An 18,046-nucleotide genomic window follows, 5' to 3' on the forward strand; every position below is an offset into this window, starting at 1 on the left:
TCTCCCCATTTAACCTACTGACACGTCACGAGACCTTACTTTTCCCTCCAAGCGCCCACACTGTGTGAAAACTGTCAGACAAGTTTGACCGATTCTGGGTGCCAGTTGAGTTAGCATAACAATAATGTATCTTGATCGGTGATAATGACGATGGATTTATGCTTAATCTATTGTAGTCCTCCGTACACAAATGAGAACACCACATGGTACAATGGTTCTTGAAAATGACGTTTTTTTTCTCCTCCTCCACACAACAGTCTTAAATCTTACTCTTAAGTGCTGCAACATTCTAAGGCCTTGAAATCAACAGTCGCATGAACGTCATTAAATAACACTTTATCTTTCTTTGAGCATGTCAACACACTTAGAAACAACATTAAGTACAAAACAGTAAATGTCCTTTGGTCCCTGCATATCTCATAGTGTACAGTACATTCCCCCACATCTTTCAACAGTCGTGCCCCGAATCAAACACCCAGGCCTGACTGACATCAATGAACAATCGGTCACAAGAAGGAATCTGCCTTCCTCATCCAAAATTCCGGATTAGCATGGCAGAGGCACTGCTCCTTAATACCTCCCAATGAAGCCCATTTTTGGACATAGGGAGAGGGATCAGTCATTCTTCTCTCTCTTCTCTCTGCGCGCCTTTCGCTTGAGCTGGAGTGTCTTCAGTTCAGTCATAGTGGAAAAGGTCCTGTACACCCAGACTATCTGCCAATGTACAACACAAACAATCACGTGTCAAGGAGTGTTTTGTTTATTTATTATAACATTCCGTTTGATGTGACAAGGATGATTACAAACGGTAAAGCTTACCACGATGGTGACTGTATTCAGCAGAAGAGGAATAGAGTAGACCAAAGATATGAACATGCCCTTGGAATCAAAGTACTGGAATTTAGAAAAGGACCTGCAAAAAAATAATGACCATTGATTAAATAAACTTAATGAGTTTACACAATTTCTCACACGAAAGAAACAAAATACTGCCGAACAATGGTCTTACCTCCAGTTCATGGCCGCCAACTCATTTAGATATTCAGCACTATATACCAGGCCAACTGCAAGATAGAGACACAGTATGTCAGTCACAATACTCCACTTTCTCACAAAATCTAAACAAGGTAAAGTATACTGAATTTACTGTATTTGAGATATAGCAGTTGTCCTTACTTGATAACAATAGGATAACATTTAATCCTAATTTTCAATCAATTGTACTAGGCATCTCTTTTATACGCTTACCCATGAGCAGGAAGTGACATATCTGAGCTCTGTAGTATCTACACGTCACCACGGTCAGAAAGACACACACAACGTGAAACACCAACAGCCCGATCAACCAAGGCTCCGACCACTGCACCTACGAACAGTAAAACAACAGTTAGAAAAAAATTAAAAAGCACACATTGGGAAGCTGTCACTTGAACCGGAATATAGCCGATCCAGGTGGGAAGCCGTTCTATTAGCCGGGACAGCTAACGTTACGCTAACTCATAGCCAGCTAGCCCCTCGGTAAATGAAACGTAACTTACAGACATGAGAAACGTCCATATGGATGTGATTCTTAAATTGCTGAACTCATCGATGGGGATAGAGCTGATGTTCTTTGCTTTCTGGTCCGTCATCTTCACAAAACCCTGCTCAGCCCTGGGCTCATGTAAACAAGGCAAGACTACAAACCGGAAGCAAGTCAAATGTGTCCCACGATAACTACGTCACAGGAGCGACTCCTTCCGAATGATGTTGTTCGTGATTTTTCGGCAACTGGCATCCATGATGTTATATCACTGCTGCCCTCAGTATCCACTCTTTTTTTAAAGACGTTTTTTGCTCGATAAAATTCTGAAAAATACTATGTGAGTATGCTTAAAAAAAATCTGGACGCCTATGATCTCGTTTATCCACGCGATATTTCCCCGAAAATAGTGGGCGCGAATTCGATAAGCGGTGGTCCTCCCCGTCAGTTGTGTTGTGTGCGCGGCCGTTACAAGTTAGGTGAGCAGTCGCTCCACAACTAACATAACAGTCCTAGCTACTTCTTGTAACGACGCAAGCCTAAGCGAACACACGCAGCTTCTGTACGACTTAATTGTTGTTAACGTACTGTTTAGCATATTGCGTCAGTTAGCCAGCTAAGCTAGGTTTTGTAATTCGGCTAACTGATGTTTGTGTGTGTGTGTGTGTGTGTTGTTGATATAACGGTTCGTTCGTTCCACTGCTCTGTCGATTTGCCAACGACTTTGCACCAGTTAGTATACATATGAAACGCTCAATGGCGTTTTGGCTGGAGGACAAGCCTTTTGAAGTACCAGCGTTACTCCGGATGCCGTTTGTTAACTTTCAGTTTCATTTCTCCCGACGTGGATGTTAGGCGACCGAGATGTCCAAAAGGAAAAGCAGCCCTGCCCTCGACAAACCCCATAAACGGGTCAGACCCGCGGAGGAGGAGGACGTGGAAGATGAACATGTCCTGGAAAGGGACCGGGAAGAGCATCTATCGAATGGACAGGTTTGTACTCTCACTGCCACATGGGGAAAATATAACATAGAGTATAGACATAATTTATGTTGATGATTTCCCTTAACTCTGTTCGTCTTAGCTGCTTCTCTGAGAATTATATAAAAAGTTAAGAAACTTACAGAGTAGGAATATGACTCGTATAAATGTATTGGAGTGAAATGACATGCTCAGTTTACCTGTGTTTCGGTGCAGGGTGCTGCTGGCGAGGTGGTGAGCGATGCAGGGATCGTGGAAAGCATCACGCTGAAGAACTTCATGTGCCACTCTCTCCTCGGCCCCTTCACTTTTGGCTCCAACGTCAACTTTGTTGTTGGCAACAATGGAAGTAAGTGTATCCACTTGGGTATTAAATAATAGAGGATTAACTGAACTAGATGAATACAAATCTGACTACAGTTCCCATTTCAGCTTTTTCTGAAAGTTTGCAAGTGATGTCCTAACTACTAGTATCATCGGAAACAGGATTGTAGATTACTTCCATCATTATTGCATGTTATCAGTGCTCAGCTTTTTAGTTACACAAGTGCATTTATCGTGAGTGATTTTGTTAGCCCCAAGTTGGATCAATTCGATGGCTTAAACCTAAATCATGTATTTAGGCAAATTTAAGTCAGGCTTTTAACTCATAACTGTAGTTATTTTGTTTATTGTGCATGTCTAAAATAATTCTGTGTGTGACAGGTGGAAAGAGTGCCGTTCTGACAGCTCTCATAGTCGCCTTAGGTGGGAATGCACAGGCCACAAACAGAGGATTGTCCCTCAAGGGTTTTGTGAAGGAAGGAGAAAGGTAAACCTTGCACCACATTATTTTTCTCGTGCAGGTTGTAGAAGCCTTTTAAGGGCCTGTCCTTTTTCGACAGACATTCCATGATTATCACCTGAAGTGGTCCATCTCAACCTCACTCAAATTCTAGTATCAACCATGAAGGCTTCTTTTGCTTACTAGCACTACACAATTGAGAATGCAACAAGTATCTCTTGTCCTTTCTCTTTGAGAGAGTAATTGTGATAAGAATCAAATGCTAATCAGTTTATCAATGCGTGTTACACTTTCCTCAGCTCAGCTGATGTATCGGTCACCCTGTGTAACAAAGGAAGGGATGCTTACAAACCCGAGGTGTATGGTCAAGCCATCGTTGTAGACCTGAGGATAACACGCGAGGGGATGAGAACCTATAAACTGAGGAGCAAATCAGGTAAAGACTGTCAAGAGTGATGGATTATGCTTCTTATTTTTCCCAGGTATTTTGGAAAGAGACTATTGCTTCATTGTGCTTTTACTATTTCTGACATTTTATACACCAAAGGAATAATTTACGGATGAGAAGAAACTCAGATTGATCACTAATGGTTATACAGTGATGATGGTAATTCTATGCACAAGCAAATTACCACTCTTGCAGCTACATACATCTATTAGGGACTCATTAAAATATATAATTTCTTTTCTTACAGGTCAGCTTGTCTCAACCAAAAAGGAAGAGCTGTTGTCCATCCTGGACATTTTTAACATACAGGTATGAGCTATGCAAATCCTATACAGTACAATGTTGTATAATCTTCATTACAACAGAATGGAATCCTGTGGGATAAACCTTTTTGTTGCCGTTTCTCATGAGTCATCATTAACTTTTATCCTAAGGTCAACAATCCTGTGTCGCTTCTCACTCAAGAGATGAGCAAATACTTTCTACACTCCAAAGGAGAGGGGGACAAATATAAGGTAATTATATATGACTACAATTTTTATTTTTTATTTTTTTATTGGAATGTTTTTATCTTTTGTTTTGACATTTTCCATTCCACTTACAGTTTTTTATGAAATCTACCCAACTGGATCAGATGAGAGAGGACTTTGTCTACATCAAATCCACCAAGCAAATCACACAGGATAAAGTCGAGCAACACAGTGAAGTAAGATCAGTCCGGCTGACATATTCATTTTATACGCAGTATAACTCATATTTTACAAAAACAATATCTCAAATGACACTGTGAAAAGGGTCGCTGGTAGTGATGAACCTGCAGTAGAGGGAGTAATCACAATTATTCACAAAGGAATATGAGTTATATTCGTCTGGAGAACACAAACGCAACTCCAAATGAATGATAATGTTGCTCAGTAACTGTTAGATGTGTAAGAAGGAATAAGCTCGGCATGAGGTTTCATTGTGGATGAAATGTTTAATCCTTTGACCAGCATTGCTAGCTTGTTACTCTTGTTTTTAACCATGTTTAACATAACCATAACAATTGTTTTATTACTGTTATAGACCTTGAAAGACTTGAAGCGGAATTACCTGGAAAAAGAAGACCGTTACAAGAGCCTGGCATCGTTTGATGAAATGCACACCAAACTGGAGGAGTTGCAGAAGCAAATGGCTTGGACTTTGGTGAGATCATTTTCTCCCATATATTTTATGAAACTGGGCTAGTGCAATCATTTCTTTCAGATCATTCATCTAAATAGTATTGACCCTGGCTTGCATGTTGCAGGTGACTGAGATGGAGAAAGAGTTGGAGCCAATTAAAGAGAAGCTGCAGTCACACAGACATTCTACAGAGAAATATGATGAGAAGGTGGATGAATGGAAGGTATGCCCCTTTTCTAGTATATCCCATAATGTCAATGCGTGTGGTGTGTTTTAATTACAAATTCATAGTAATTAAATGACAACTGCTTCTGTTTGATAACTCGCATCAGAAGCATCATGCGTATCCAGGGCCGTAGCCAGGATTTCAAAATTAGTGAGGTCCGTCCCAGGAAAGACACCCCTTTTACCAGTTTTTGCACAAACCATACCAAAATGTCACTTACAAAAATAAGTACACTGATACACTTGTTGGTAAAAAGAAAATGTTTTTATTGTGCTAGCAGTGTGTGTGTGTGTGTGTGTTTCAGTCAGTCATCCTCCACATGCTCCTCTCTCTGCATTGGCCCTCTGAAATGACATAAAATACACAAACATAAGTTAAAATGATCACCCCGATTACATTTTATTTTTGTAGTTCACAGGATCCAGAGCATCGAAGACAACTGTTTCATTCTGACTATTTTCTCTATGACCTGGTCCTCTCTGGATTTTCCCACCCTCTCTCTGTTTTTCTGTCTGAGCTCTCTCTCCTGTCTGTGCTGCTGGTTGTCTGTGTTCTCCTGTCTGTGTTTCTGGTCCTATTTGTTCTCCTGTCTGTGTTTCTGGTCCCCTCTGTTGTTCTGACTGAACTGGTCCTCCTGATTCTCCACTCCATTCTCTCTGTTCATCCATTCCACTTGGTTTTCCACTCTGCCCTATCTCTTCTCCTCTCTTCTCTCGTCTCTCCTGTCTTTCCACATAGTTCTTTGCTCTGTCCTGTCTCTTCTCCACTCTTTGCAGTAGCTCCGCACTTCTTTCTATCCTCCTGTTTCCTCTGCTCATTCTCCCCTTCTCTGTCCTCATTTTCACACAACCTGTTTTTCTTTTAAACAAATGAATCCAACGTACTCTGTTGAATTTTTTTTCTTTTTGACATTTTTCACTCTTCAGACAGTCACTGATTTTTTTTTTTTTTTTTTTCCTCTGTAGGGGGAAATCAAAAGAGGTTGATTAGACCTTATTGATTATATACATAGCCCTAACATTATAAGCCTATGGCCTATGAGAGAGAGACTGTTCTCATCATGATCACTTCTTATCTTATTGTTTACACACACACACACACACACACACACACTTGCTACGCTATGAGCCTTAAAGGTTACCAACTCGCGGTGAGATACCGCCAGGGCAGCCGGCAAAATGTTTTATCTCGGGAGTCGGACGTTTAGCGTTCCCGGGACCGTCCACAATATATTTTGGCGACCTCCCCCAAGTTTTACCGTCGCTCTCTCGTCTACTTGAATGTCACCCGGTCTGACTGCTGTCTGCCGGACTCCATCCGAACGCTCCTCATACGTTCGGCTACTTAGCCTACTGTGTCGACTAAAGGCGAGTCCACACCGGACCGAAAATCGGCGTCTTTGAGAGAGTCGGCGTCCGTGACATGAGTCTCCTTGGTGTGGTCGCTCGAATCGGCCCACGTCGTATAAGCCACGTCGTATACGCCATATTAAGTAGCCCGACTTCATTTACCGACGCGAGTCGGGCAGTCGGTGCGGTGTGGACCCGCCTTAAGACCGAAAATAGTGGATCAATACTGCAAGTTTACACTGTTGGATCGCGTCGATCATTGGTTTAACTTGTTCTGCTTGTAGCATAATATTTAAAAGCTGTCACTCACCTGTCAACTCGCAGTGTTGTCTGTGGTCATCTCTTCTGTAAATTTCCCGTGACTTCCGCCGATAGATAACTTCCTGTGGTTTCAAAATAAAAGCTGTCCGGTGGCGGTGTGTTAATATGCTGTTCGGGCCCAATTTTTTACCGAGGTCCGGACCTCGGTGACCTCATAGCTGGCTACGGCCCTGTGCGTATCCCTCTTCTATCCTCTAACCTTAAACCCCCTACTTCTCTGATCTGTGTTTATGTAAAAATGCAGAATAAGGTTGCGGAAGCTGAGAGGAAATCCAGGCAGATCCAGGAACAGTTGGAGGGCATCACACAGCAAGTCCAGACGCTCCAGCCCGACTGTGCCGAGCTCAAGGCCGAGGCCCAGAGACGAAATACCCTCCTCAAGTCCAGTGAGGTCAGAGTTCAGATCATTAATTCAGGCTTAACATTAAGCAAGTAGAGGGGTGTTTTACTTACGTGACAGCCAAGATTACTTATCCCAAATGGAAATATCACATCTGTATTAAAGAAATGATTTTTGGTTCATAATATAGCATTATTAGGGTCCAACGACTAAAATGCATTAATGCCAATTTCCCTCATATCTTTACTGAATATTGGCCTCTAATAAAGATCACATTTATTTTCACTTGTCCGATCGTAAAACTGCAGTTTCAAACAAGGACTGGAAGTGATTTCTACGTCGTAACTGTTGACCAGTGTCTCTAATCTTCAATTATGTATGGGAGTTAGGTCACTGTCCACAGATTCAAGGCTAACCTGAGGGACCTGGAAAAGGACAAGGTTCAGCTGTCCTCAAGAATAAACGATCTCAAGACGAGGTACAACCTAATTTTGTCTTCAGTTGTTCTGGGTTGCATTCAAGTTGAAATGTATTTATTCCGTGTTGACTCACTGTGCTTTTTGTCCTCATTCCAATTTTTATAAAAAAAAATGTATATCCCTGCAGCATAAGTCAGACATCAGGAGTGGAAAGCCAGGCCAGGACGGAGCGTGTGGCGCAGGTAGAGGCTGAGCTGGAAGACATGAGACACCAGATCGCCACTCTTGGCCAGCAGATTGATCAGTATCAGCTCGCCTGCAGTCGTGCCAATGAAGAACAAGGAAAGATGAAGTAGGGAAATTAAATTGGATATTGACTTACTTTGCTTATTGAAGACCAATAAATGTCCTCAAAGTACTTGGCGTTTGGTTCGGTATACAACATGCTTTCATTGTGACCCCTTTTAGCTGTAACTCAGCTGCAAAATATGTCATCTTTATCTTCGCCAAGACAATTGCGATTCATGATATTATCCCAAATAAGCATCAAAATCTGATAATAACAGAAATTGGAATTTCACCACAATCAAGTGTTTTTGTGGCGATCCACAATACATAATGATAAATCATCCCATGCCCAGCCTGCACTGTTTAAATGAGCATAAGCCACGGCCCCGTTCAGGAATCGTCATCAGGTCAGAGTCTTATGATGGAGTGTTACAGGATGAGAAATCAAAAGTCTTGAAGTTAAGGTGGATTAAACGTAATAGGGTTATTGGATAAGAGGAGAATATCATTCACAAATCATATTATGCCAGTCTACTGCTTAGTCCTTCTGTTCTTTCAATGCTTTTGATAAATTCCGCTAATAATTTAAAAAGTAAATACAACAGAATTTGGGCCTCCCTGGTATTTTACTCCAGATAGGACTTAGACGTCTTGCTCAGCTGTTGAGCTTTGAAACATTGATGGGTGGACCAACCCAAATTCAAAATGTGCATTAGATTATTAGCTCCCTACCAGCCCTCAATAACCCCAATTAGGAGAACATTTATTGGTCTGTTGGATGCATACAGCAGTGGAATAACTGGAACAGTAACACCCACCTCACTCTCCAGGAGAGAGTTTGACATGCTCAGGAGGTCCATTGATGCCAATAGAAGGAACCTGCAGACTATGGAGAGCAGTCGGTCCAATCGACTGCGGCGTTTTGGAGAGCACATGCCCGCGTTCCTCAACGCCATCCAGGAGGCTCACAAAAGAGGCCAGTTTAGGCACAAACCTAGAGGACCTCTGGGTAAGACTTGACGCCCATTTATGTTTATTATTATATTATTATCCCGATATTAACAAGCCAACCACGGAGCTTGGTAGGTAACTGTCACAACAGCCCTGTGCAAAAGTCATCTGTTAGAGAAGAAACTCTTGAGTTACAAATTACAAATACATTTGCTAAATAAATAATAAAAAAGAGGTGGTGCAATAATAACCGCACCTATTGAGCAGCCCAGATTCACCGCAGGAGGAATTTCCCATTTCCCCAGGTCTGATCCTTTCTCAGCCTTTTCAATCACAACATCATGCATAATGAGCATAATGACACATTGAATGTCACAGTGCACGTTGCCTTACAGTGTAATACATATGTAAGAAGATGTGACAGCTGAGCAATGTTAAACCCACCATTCACTTTGTATGTTATTAGGTGTTAACCAACATTTTGCTCTCTTTTTCTGTCTAACTAAAAGGTGATATGTGTGACAAATGCATTTCTAACTTGCTTTATTTTTCATGTTTACTTTCCTTCTTCAGGTTACCTGATTAGCCTAAAGGACCCAGAGCTAGCCCTGTCTGTAGAAATATGTATTAAGGGGCAGCTGCAGGCCTTCGCTTGCGATAACCATGAGGATGAGAGGGTGCTGCAGGGCCTCATGTCCAAAATGTTCCCACATAGCCACAGACCCTCCATCATCACCAGCCATTTTCTCCCACGTGTCCACGATACACGATCAAGGTGAAGTCACGTACAATATTAACAACATTTTCACTGTTAAAATTTACACAGCTTCCTCACGTGCATGTATGACATATAATGGAGCAACAAACAAAATGGCAGTACTGTGTTTTAAATGCATGCAGAGTAGATATTAATTGACATTTATTCAAGCAAAAAGTGTGGTTTTGAGTCGCATATATTCAACAGTGGTCTTGATTGGTTTTGTCTTTTTTCGTCAGGGCTGTGAGCCACCCTGAATACCCCTCCGTGCTTCAGGCTCTAGAAATTGAGGACCCAGTTGTGGCCAACTGTCTGATTGATCAAAGGGGTATAGAGAGCGTTCTACTCATTAAGGTAACAGTCACTTTCTCTCACCAGCCACATTCTGACTCCTGTTGTAAAACACCATTTTAGTGTTTAGAAGATTTGGTGCATTGACGTGTGTTTCTTTTTTTTATTTATTGTGTGTACATACATGGTTTTGTAGAATCGAACAGAGGCTCGGAGAATAATGCAGGGCAGAAACCCCCCTAGGAACTGTACCCAGGCCTTTTCCAAGGAGGGAGATCGGATCTTCACTAACCGGAGTTACGCTGCTGACCAGACCAGAGCCAACTACCTCTCTGGAGATGTTGAGGAGGAGATCAGGTTTGGTCACCAGGGCATCTACACCTGATCTTTTGGTTTTTTCTCGTTGGCATGTAAACCTTATCTTATTGTATGTAGAGAGACAGTGTAAAGACGATGGACTTCTTCTGCGGAAATGTATAGAATTTACCAACTGTACATGTCACAGCTATCTTAATACCTTCTCTGTCTCCTGGTTCCTCACTTTACTCTCAGGCACTTGCAGAGGGAGATTGAAAACCAGGAAGCTCAGGAGTCTCGCTTCCAGCAACAGATGAAAAAGTTAAATGAAGACGTCAAACAGAATCAAGGGCTGCTGAGAAGTACCCACTTAGAACAGAAGACCACCAAGGTAACACATTGACCTCTCAGGAACTCCTGTAACAATTATTGTAATACAATTTAATTTCTAATAATGATGAAAATGTCTATAAACCATGATATCCAATAGTTTATAGTGATGAACAGTTGTTTTTCACAAGAATGATGATTATGCCTCCCGACCAGAAATCGATGCATTGATATACTATTTAAAATGTAATACTGCTCAATCAGATATTCATTTGCAAATCTAGTATTTTAGGCTTATATATTTTGTAAATATGCCCATGTGGTCTGTGTACTTGTTCTAGGACAAGGCAGCAAGGCTACAGCTGGAGCTGACAGAGCTCCAAAATGTGGAAGAGCCTCAGTCCGAGGATCTCAGTCCCCTGGTTTGTACAGAACGCATCAATGCAGTACAACAATCAGACTCCATGGACTTGTTCTTATCTCACGAGATACACATATTAAAGAAAATAAGGAAGTTGACTGAAGAAATATTTCTGCAAAGAGCATGTGATATGCCGCTGTCATCAATCTACTGTAGGAGGAAGAACTTCAAGAGATCGTGACTAAAATCTCGTCCAAGCGTGCGGAGTACGACGAGGCGCGAGCTCAGATGGCTGACTTAAAGGCCTCTTATGAGACGGCAGAGCAGGAGTACAGTCGACACAAGGAGAAGATCAACACGGTCGCTGAGGAAGCCGAGCCCGTCAAGGTAATATGTAGACCAACCCCAGGTGTCCAGATGTCTATCGTCGGTATAATTGTGAAGGTTACTCTTCGTGTGCTTTGTTCTACTACAGGAGGAGCTGAGTAAGACTGATCAGGAGGTGATGAAGTCCAAGCATCACAAGAAGCACTATGACGAGAAACGCAGTGCCCATCTCCGCAACATACAAACCCTTGAAGCCAACCTGGAAAGCAAGGAGCAGGAACTTCAGGTGTGCCAAACGGAGATACAGGGGGGACGACTGGAGCCAGAGGTCTTCATTCTAGGGCTTTGTGGCTAACTTTAAAAATTTAAATCACAAGATGAATCATTTTAATCAATGGCCGGTGAATTCTACTTTTATTTCTGCGGTAGATGTAATAATGTAGGTCCTAGAACTGGATTTAAAGTCTGAGATCGCAGAAAAACACAGCCAACACAGAGCACACGCTTAGATTTTCAAAGGTGTGACAGCATTTATTCTGACAAAAGCAGGGACATTTTAATTTGGTTCTTTTGTAGCCTTTGAGCTGTGTTAATTTATTGCTTAACTGACTTTTATGAGTTTAAATAGCTCTCAAACAGATGCAGGATGGTGTATTTGTAGGCCATCCCCTGTTAGTTAGCATCACAAGGCTTACAAAAAGCCACTGGAATTTTCCATTGGCATTTTGATGTTGCAGGAAATGAGCTCTGTGGCAAACACAAGTTTATGATCCTTGCACATTTAGTTCAGCAAGTTGATCTTCCTAAATGAGCACCACCTTTTTTTATTGTTTTAAGTGGTGAAATTGCCCAAAGTCAAAATCATAAGGCTATAAACCACGGTAAGCAACCGCCTTTTGTCACAAGAAGGGTATGTATTGGCGTACCTTTTTATTGTAGAATAAAACATTCAAATCTCTTCAGTTCGTGTTCACCACAGACCTTATTTCAGGCATGAAAGCAAAAAACCCATTGCAAAAATACTAAACTAATTTCTGTGGTTTCTGACTCATTAGGACAGCACTCTATTACGGCTGTTACAGATTGTTGTTTACATTATAGTTTTACCTGCATCCAGTCCCGGATACTGATTTTTATCACCCTGTGGTTCAGTCATCTGTGGCCAAGGCCACACAGATCTGTCCAGAGCGCCTGGAAGGACGGCGGACAGCCAAGAGTCTGGACAGTGAGATCAGTCGCCTTAAGGTTAAGATCACTACCCAGCAGGAACAGCAGGGGGACCGCGAGGAGGTTGTGAGGTATGTTATTGAGACCCTCGTCTCTGTTGGCCGTGTCGTTTTTTTAACATTATAATGAAACGTCCTGAATTACATAATTTTCTTTTTACACGTAAACCTTTCCTGTGTCTAGGCAGTATCATGAAGCTCTGGAGAACTACAAGAACATGGCACAGCAAATGAAGAACTTCAACAGCTTCATCAAAAGTCTCGATAGTGTCATGAGCCAAAGACTCCAGGTTTACGCAGAGCTCAGGAGGTAGGTTGTCAACACATTATGGAAAAAACATATGACAAGGTTTTTCTGTTATATTCTATATTATATTTTTCTTCAAGCTAATGGATTATCAAAATCAAATTAAGAGATTTGATAAATTGTGATTTTTCTTTTGTTCCCTTTTCTCAGGTTCCTCTCGGCCCGCTGTAAATACTACTTTGATAGCATGCTGGCCCAGAGAGGCTACACTGGAAGTATGACCTTTGACCACAAGAATGAAACCCTCTCGATCTCAGTAAGACCGATGTTTGATCAGTCAGACAACCATAATACCACAGTTCGCCCTTTAAAAATGGATTTTAAGTGTTATTCTGTGCAACACCCATGAACTGATGGTCACGAGTTCAGTTCAAAACAACTGAGAGTCTATTAGATAAAATGCTGAATTCCAAAATATACAAGACATGCTACAGCTTTTTAACCAGGTGGTCTGAAGTGAAATGAAACTGATTTGTTCTCCACTACTCCGTAGGTGCAGCCAGGTCAGGGAAACAAGGCTGACTTGACTGACATGCGCTCGCTGTCCGGAGGCGAGCGCTCCTTCTCCACCGTTTGCTTCGTCCTCTCTCTTTGGGCCATCACGGAGGCGCCTTTCCGCTGTCTCGATGAGTTTGACGTGTTCATGGTAATAGAAAGTTTTGTTTGAGTTTTTTTTCATCGCAAGTTGTTTAATAAGAGTTCACACTTCCGTTATTGCATATTGAGATAAACTCTGTTTTAGGCATATGAGGGAGAAGGGAATCTTTGAACAAACTCCATATCATTAAATGAAACTGTCTCACCTTCTTTATCAAAAGATAACAGAATTCTTGGGGGTTGTTTTGTATAATTAGGACATGGTGAACAGGAGGATATCAATGGACATGATGCTGAAGGTCGCTGCCAGTCAGCGCTACAGACAGTTCATCTTCCTCACCCCACAGAGCATGAGGTATTCACTCATACAACATCGCTTTGTTTAAGTATTTGTATATCACAGCAGCTGGAACAACTGTAATTTATTGACGATGTGGTTTTAGTATGCGGCTCAGTTTCCCTTGGAGGGGTAAACAGCCACTTTTAAAGCATGGTTACATCTTTTGATTCTTTTTTGTTTCAGCTCTCTTCCAGCGACGAATCTCATCCGCATCCTCCGTCTCAAAGATCCAGACCGTGGTAACGACGCTCAAAGTGAAGACAACGAGCAGTAGCATTGCTTGCTGGTAATTTAACATCAGCTGAGGTATTGAGACCACTAGCTGGCGCTAAAACCCTACATTATTTTGTTATGTGCAGCCACAGGGATTCAGTTTTGTAGAAGCGATACAAATTGTTCAGTTATGTTAAGTAGGCGCTTCAATGTTTGGTACCAATAAAATGTTGTATTTTTATATCTATTGAGAAAAATAATTGTTAAATGGCTTGAAATTAGTTCCATTTAAGAGAATTTATGTCATGGTAAGAAATATTTCTAATAAAAATAATAAATGTGTTAATTCAGTATTGGTGTTTTTTGTCTCTAATGTGAGGTCATAATTCAGGTTATTTTGCTTTCTTTTTAACAATGTTACAATGAGTACACAACACATAATTCTTTTCCATAGCTCATTATTCACTGGATAGAAGTCGGGATGGACAATAAAATGTTTCCTTTTGATACGATACCATTAGTTATGGTAATTTTTTATCGATATCAATACAAATACTGTTTGCCCCTTAAAGGAAAATCACATGATTGCACAGTGTTCATTAATATCTTTATTGCAAGGGTAATTTTAAACATAAAAACTAGAAATAAATGCTTTTAAGAGGATAATAAAATAGATTAATGATTCAATAAAATTAAACTTTTCTGATGGACAGCAGGGGACTTTGTAACTGACTTTAAAAGTGTCATAGTGCATTGTCTTTAAATGCTTAAATAGGTTGCTAGTGTTGCTGCTATGTGGCAACACTTTTTTGCAGAAGGAACAAACGGCATGGCCTTTGGTCGTGGGGCCGGGGGGGGGGGCATGGCCATTCCTAGATAGAAGCTATTTGGATCTGCATTGATACGTTCAATTTGCAACGCAAAGAAGGTGACTCTTGCCAGGAGGAAGGATTTGCATCTTTAAGGGCTCTGAGCCAAATCCTCCACATGAGACGGTCCGCTGGAATGCACTTCCACTCATGCACATAACTCCTGTTGACAACATCCTCCGACCCACCGGGGGAGAAGTGGTGCTTTGTGTTTCATCCCTGAGAGCTGCGACAGGCGGACAACATGAAGCCCAAATCTCTTCCAGCAAGCTTCTTTGACAGAAACTCGGCATCGGGTGAGACTCATGCACGAACAGTACAATATCAGCGGCACGTGGATGACTCTGGTGACGGTGACGGGCAGCCAGCGGCGGGCAACGCCAGACAAAAGGAGAAGAGCCACAGGGAAGTTCATTTCGCCTTCCTGCCGGAGAGGTACGAGCCGCTGGTGGACGAGGAGGTGCAGGTCAGGGCAAAAGAGGAGAAGAGGAGGAAGAAAGAAAAGTACAGGAAGGTCAAGAAGGTTTGTGTGTTTTCTCTTTACACGTTCTTGAAATTGCTCCATAATCCTCACCATCTCGTGATTTTTGATGTAATAACAAGTCATTGGAGAATGATACAACTGCTTTAGAGAACAAACATTACTGGAAGGTCATAAACTACCTTTATCATCCAGGAGAAGATAAAAGCTTGCTGTTAAAAACACATAACAATCCCTTAGGACGCCAGCAGCAGCTCATCTGGGATCTCTGGTCTTCATTTACGGGCTTGAGTCAGTCAGACTAAAGCCAGAGAGACTCACTAAAGAGCTTTGAGGCTCCACATGTGTCCCTTCTCCGTCCTCTGTAGCCGAGGAGACACAAGACAGTCCTGACAAACAACGTGGAGCTCAGCACATTCCTGGGTGTTGTTCAATACTTTGATTGATTATGGAGAAATGCAATCTAGAGATAACGTGTCTTCTCTTAACAGCATCAGTGGTCTGATTACTGGACTGATTGCTTTATGACCAATACTCCTGTGTGGTTGCTAAGGAAATGTCAGAACTCTGACCTCAATTGTAGACAATAATACTAATTAACACTGAAGTTTTTACAGATTAGTGGGTCATGTTGACTGCCATACAGGGGCGTGTCTAGAATATTTCTCTTGTGGGGCACAGACTGTAGAAGGGTGGCACACTGAAATTTTACAATTAAAAAACTAAATTCAACTAAAATTCAAATAGGTCAAATTAGAGAAATGTCCTCTAGCAAATGTCCAGGACATCATAATATCTAACTTGCATTATGATTTAGTGTGATATATATTGACGTAGCCTAGTAGGTGTAAAAGAGCAAATAAAAAAATATTTTGACAATATTTATTGTCACTTAGCATTTAATTATATAGATATATAATACTGTAGTATTATTCTCTCCTCTCTTTAAGGAAAAGAAAGGCTGTATATAAAAATAATATAGTGAAACTAAATAAAATAGCTTTTTAAATATTAGAATACAGTCTTTAAAGAAGTACCATAAAACATGTTGTTCATGTTCACCGAATATGAAATAATGCAGTCTTGAAAGTCTATGAAAATACTGGAATTGATCCGGCTTTTGTCTTTTCTTGTAGTTTCAATTTGGGTAAGTTGAAGTGTGAACTTAATATGACATCAATCAATCCGCCTCATTTAAAATATTCAAATACATTGTTGATTATCGGAAGAAACTGTGGAACCACTGAATGAATTGATCTACACCAATCAAGTGACTGAAAGTAATTTCATTTTTTGCTGATTTCAAAGTTTCTCTGGACGGAAGTTAAGATACTCATCGCATCAGCAGCCTTTTTACAGTTTGAGTCGCTTAATGTGTGATTTGAAACAAAATGGCTTGCATGGAATATGATCCCAACCACCATCGCCACAATAACTTTATCAGTGACCTGGTATATTGGTTTATACTGAACAATTAGTGACTCTTATCTGTTATTCATGGCCGACATAAATGTGTGTAAACATGATGAAGGTGCCAGGTAAAATCATAAATAACTCATTTAATTCATCCTTGATCTTGGAAATCTATAATAAATCTTTAATCAAGCTGTTTTTATTGTAGTCAAACTATCACTATTCTGTTTATGACCCAATTTTATTGTGGTTGTTGTTTTACATTTTAAATAACAAGTTCAACTAGTAAGTAAAGCCATTTTTACACACTGCATCGAGGAAGTAGGGTTGTTTTTGGCTGTATTTTTCTAAAACATTTGACTTCCTGTGTCCGCTTCAGCCCTTCCTGTTCAAAGAGTAGCAGAGACAATGGTGTTCACAGGGCTTTTTGTCTACAGACAACCTCTCCTCCTGCGGTGTTATTGTTCTAAAAACACACCACATGTGCAGGTTCTGCCTGATTTCATTTTATTTCCCATATTTGTTTGAAATAAATCTGTCCAAACCACCGATACAGCTTTATAATCTGAATGAATGTGGTTGTGTGGTTTGAATCCCACTCTGAACGTCTGAATCCTTAGAATAGAGATGATTACATTATTGAGGATTAATCTATGGCCGTCTGCTCGTCTTTCAGAATGTGGGCAAGGCCCTGCGCTGCACCTGGAAGTGTCTGATGCTTGGCCTGTACAACTTTGCCCTCGGCTACTCCACTCCCATCACGCTGGCGGCGACGTTTGTCCCCGACTTTCACCCAGACAGAAACACTGTCTGAGCCGAGCCACGTGCACCTCCTCCGGGTTTCTGTGCAAACGGTGCTGTAGCTCGACCACCAAAGACTTTTAATATGTTCAGACCGTTTCTGTATTTGAAATTACATTTTTATATTAGCTTATTCATTGTAATCAAAATGTTCTTATTGGGCTGTATAGGCAACTTGTAAAATAGGGCTTTTACACAGCAGACACAGACTTGTCATATTTACACTGGGCTTTTCCTACTGCATCATGTTGTTGATCTTATCAATCATTGTAGGCGTCATAATACGCAGTATTGCCTTTTCACCAGATTTGCAGAAATCCCAGTTTTATTTTTTTAAATGGAGCATTTAGTTGGTGTTTGCATGTTTGCAGAGGGATAATGAGATAATGGTAATGGCATGTGATAAAATGTTAAAGGACGGGAACAAATTTGAACAATCTGTTAATGATGGACAAAGGAGAACAAAAAAGCATTAACATCTCAAAATAAAGTTAGAAAAAGTACTCATAATTTCCAGAGTCTGAATATAAAAGGATGTAATTGAGGTAGAAGTGAAATGACTGAGAAAAGCTGAGATGCTGACTCAAACGTTTGCTAATGATAGTAGTTCAGATAACATTTGTGAGGAGGGGCGAAGAGGGAG

The 18,046-nt window shown here is 41.0% G+C and overlaps 3 protein-coding genes across 4 annotated transcripts; 2 read left to right on the forward strand and 1 right to left on the reverse strand.

Moving 5' to 3' along the window:
* Positions 1-320: 320 nt before the first annotated feature.
* tmem18 (transmembrane protein 18) lies at positions 321-1,698 on the reverse strand. Its single transcript, XM_084030044.1, has 5 exons — positions 1,539-1,698; positions 1,249-1,366; positions 1,010-1,064; positions 820-913; positions 321-714 (listed from the first exon to the last, which is right to left on the reverse strand). Exons 1-5 carry the CDS (start codon positions 1,629-1,631, stop codon positions 616-618), a joined length of 459 nt encoding a protein of 152 aa, XP_083886170.1. The 5' UTR covers positions 1,632-1,698; the 3' UTR covers positions 321-615.
* Positions 1,699-1,733: 35 nt separating this feature from the next.
* Positions 1,734-14,177, forward strand: LOC311026468 (structural maintenance of chromosomes protein 6). 2 transcript variants are annotated; one of them, XM_084030042.1, is made up of 27 exons: positions 1,734-1,862; positions 2,378-2,515; positions 2,720-2,852; positions 3,209-3,314; positions 3,587-3,723; positions 3,983-4,044; positions 4,170-4,250; positions 4,340-4,441; positions 4,801-4,920; positions 5,024-5,122; positions 7,040-7,186; positions 7,525-7,613; positions 7,742-7,906; positions 8,673-8,851; positions 9,367-9,568; positions 9,790-9,904; positions 10,038-10,198; positions 10,394-10,529; positions 10,810-10,890; positions 11,046-11,216; positions 11,305-11,442; positions 12,309-12,454; positions 12,567-12,692; positions 12,840-12,945; positions 13,183-13,335; positions 13,544-13,641; positions 13,810-14,176. In XM_084030042.1, the coding sequence occupies exons 2-27, from the start codon at positions 2,387-2,389 to the stop codon at positions 13,898-13,900; spliced, it is 3,273 nt and encodes a 1,090-aa protein (XP_083886168.1). In that variant the 5' UTR covers positions 1,734-1,862; positions 2,378-2,386; the 3' UTR covers positions 13,901-14,176. The 2 variants fall into 2 exon arrangements, with proteins under 2 accessions (XP_083886168.1, XP_083886169.1); XM_084030043.1 differs by lacking the exon at positions 1,734-1,862 and adding an exon at positions 1,881-2,001 and having other exon boundaries at positions 13,810-14,177.
* A 584-nt stretch (positions 14,178-14,761) lies between these two features.
* On the forward strand, positions 14,762-17,944 carry LOC311026488 (required for drug-induced death protein 1-like). The gene is made up of 2 exons (XM_084030082.1): positions 14,762-15,231; positions 17,279-17,944. The coding sequence occupies exons 1-2, from the start codon at positions 14,953-14,955 to the stop codon at positions 17,414-17,416; spliced, it is 417 nt and encodes a 138-aa protein (XP_083886208.1). The 5' UTR covers positions 14,762-14,952; the 3' UTR covers positions 17,417-17,944.
* Positions 17,945-18,046: the final 102 nt, after the last annotated feature.

This window comes from Eutrigla gurnardus (genome assembly GCF_963514095.1).
Source record: "Eutrigla gurnardus genome assembly, chromosome: 16".
Taxonomy (NCBI): domain Eukaryota; kingdom Metazoa; phylum Chordata; class Actinopteri; order Perciformes; family Triglidae; genus Eutrigla; species Eutrigla gurnardus.

Bases quoted from the DNA above. Each gene is read 5' to 3' on its own strand.
- LOC311026488 (XM_084030082.1), top strand. From the start codon at position 14,953: ATGAAGCCCAAATCTCTTCCAGCAAGCTTCTTTGACAGAAACTCGGCA. The intron at 15,232-17,278 runs GTTTGTGTGTTT...CTCGTCTTTCAG, and splicing joins AGTACAGGAAGGTCAAGAAG to AATGTGGGCAAGGCCCTGCG.
- tmem18 (XM_084030044.1), bottom strand. From the start codon at position 1,631: ATGACGGACCAGAAAGCAAAGAACATCAGCTCTATCCCCATCGATGAG. The intron at 1,367-1,538 runs GTAAGTTACGTT...TACTGTTCGTAG, and splicing joins TATGGACGTTTCTCATGTCT to GTGCAGTGGTCGGAGCCTTG. The intron at 914-1,009 runs GTAAGACCATTG...ATTTTTTTGCAG, and splicing joins TTGGCGGCCATGAACTGGAG to GTCCTTTTCTAAATTCCAGT.
- LOC311026468 (XM_084030042.1), top strand. From the start codon at position 2,387: ATGTCCAAAAGGAAAAGCAGCCCTGCCCTCGACAAACCCCATAAACGG. The intron at 7,907-8,672 runs GTAGGGAAATTA...CTCACTCTCCAG, and splicing joins GAAGAACAAGGAAAGATGAA to GAGAGAGTTTGACATGCTCA. The intron at 13,642-13,809 runs GTATTCACTCAT...TTTTTGTTTCAG, and splicing joins CTCACCCCACAGAGCATGAG to CTCTCTTCCAGCGACGAATC.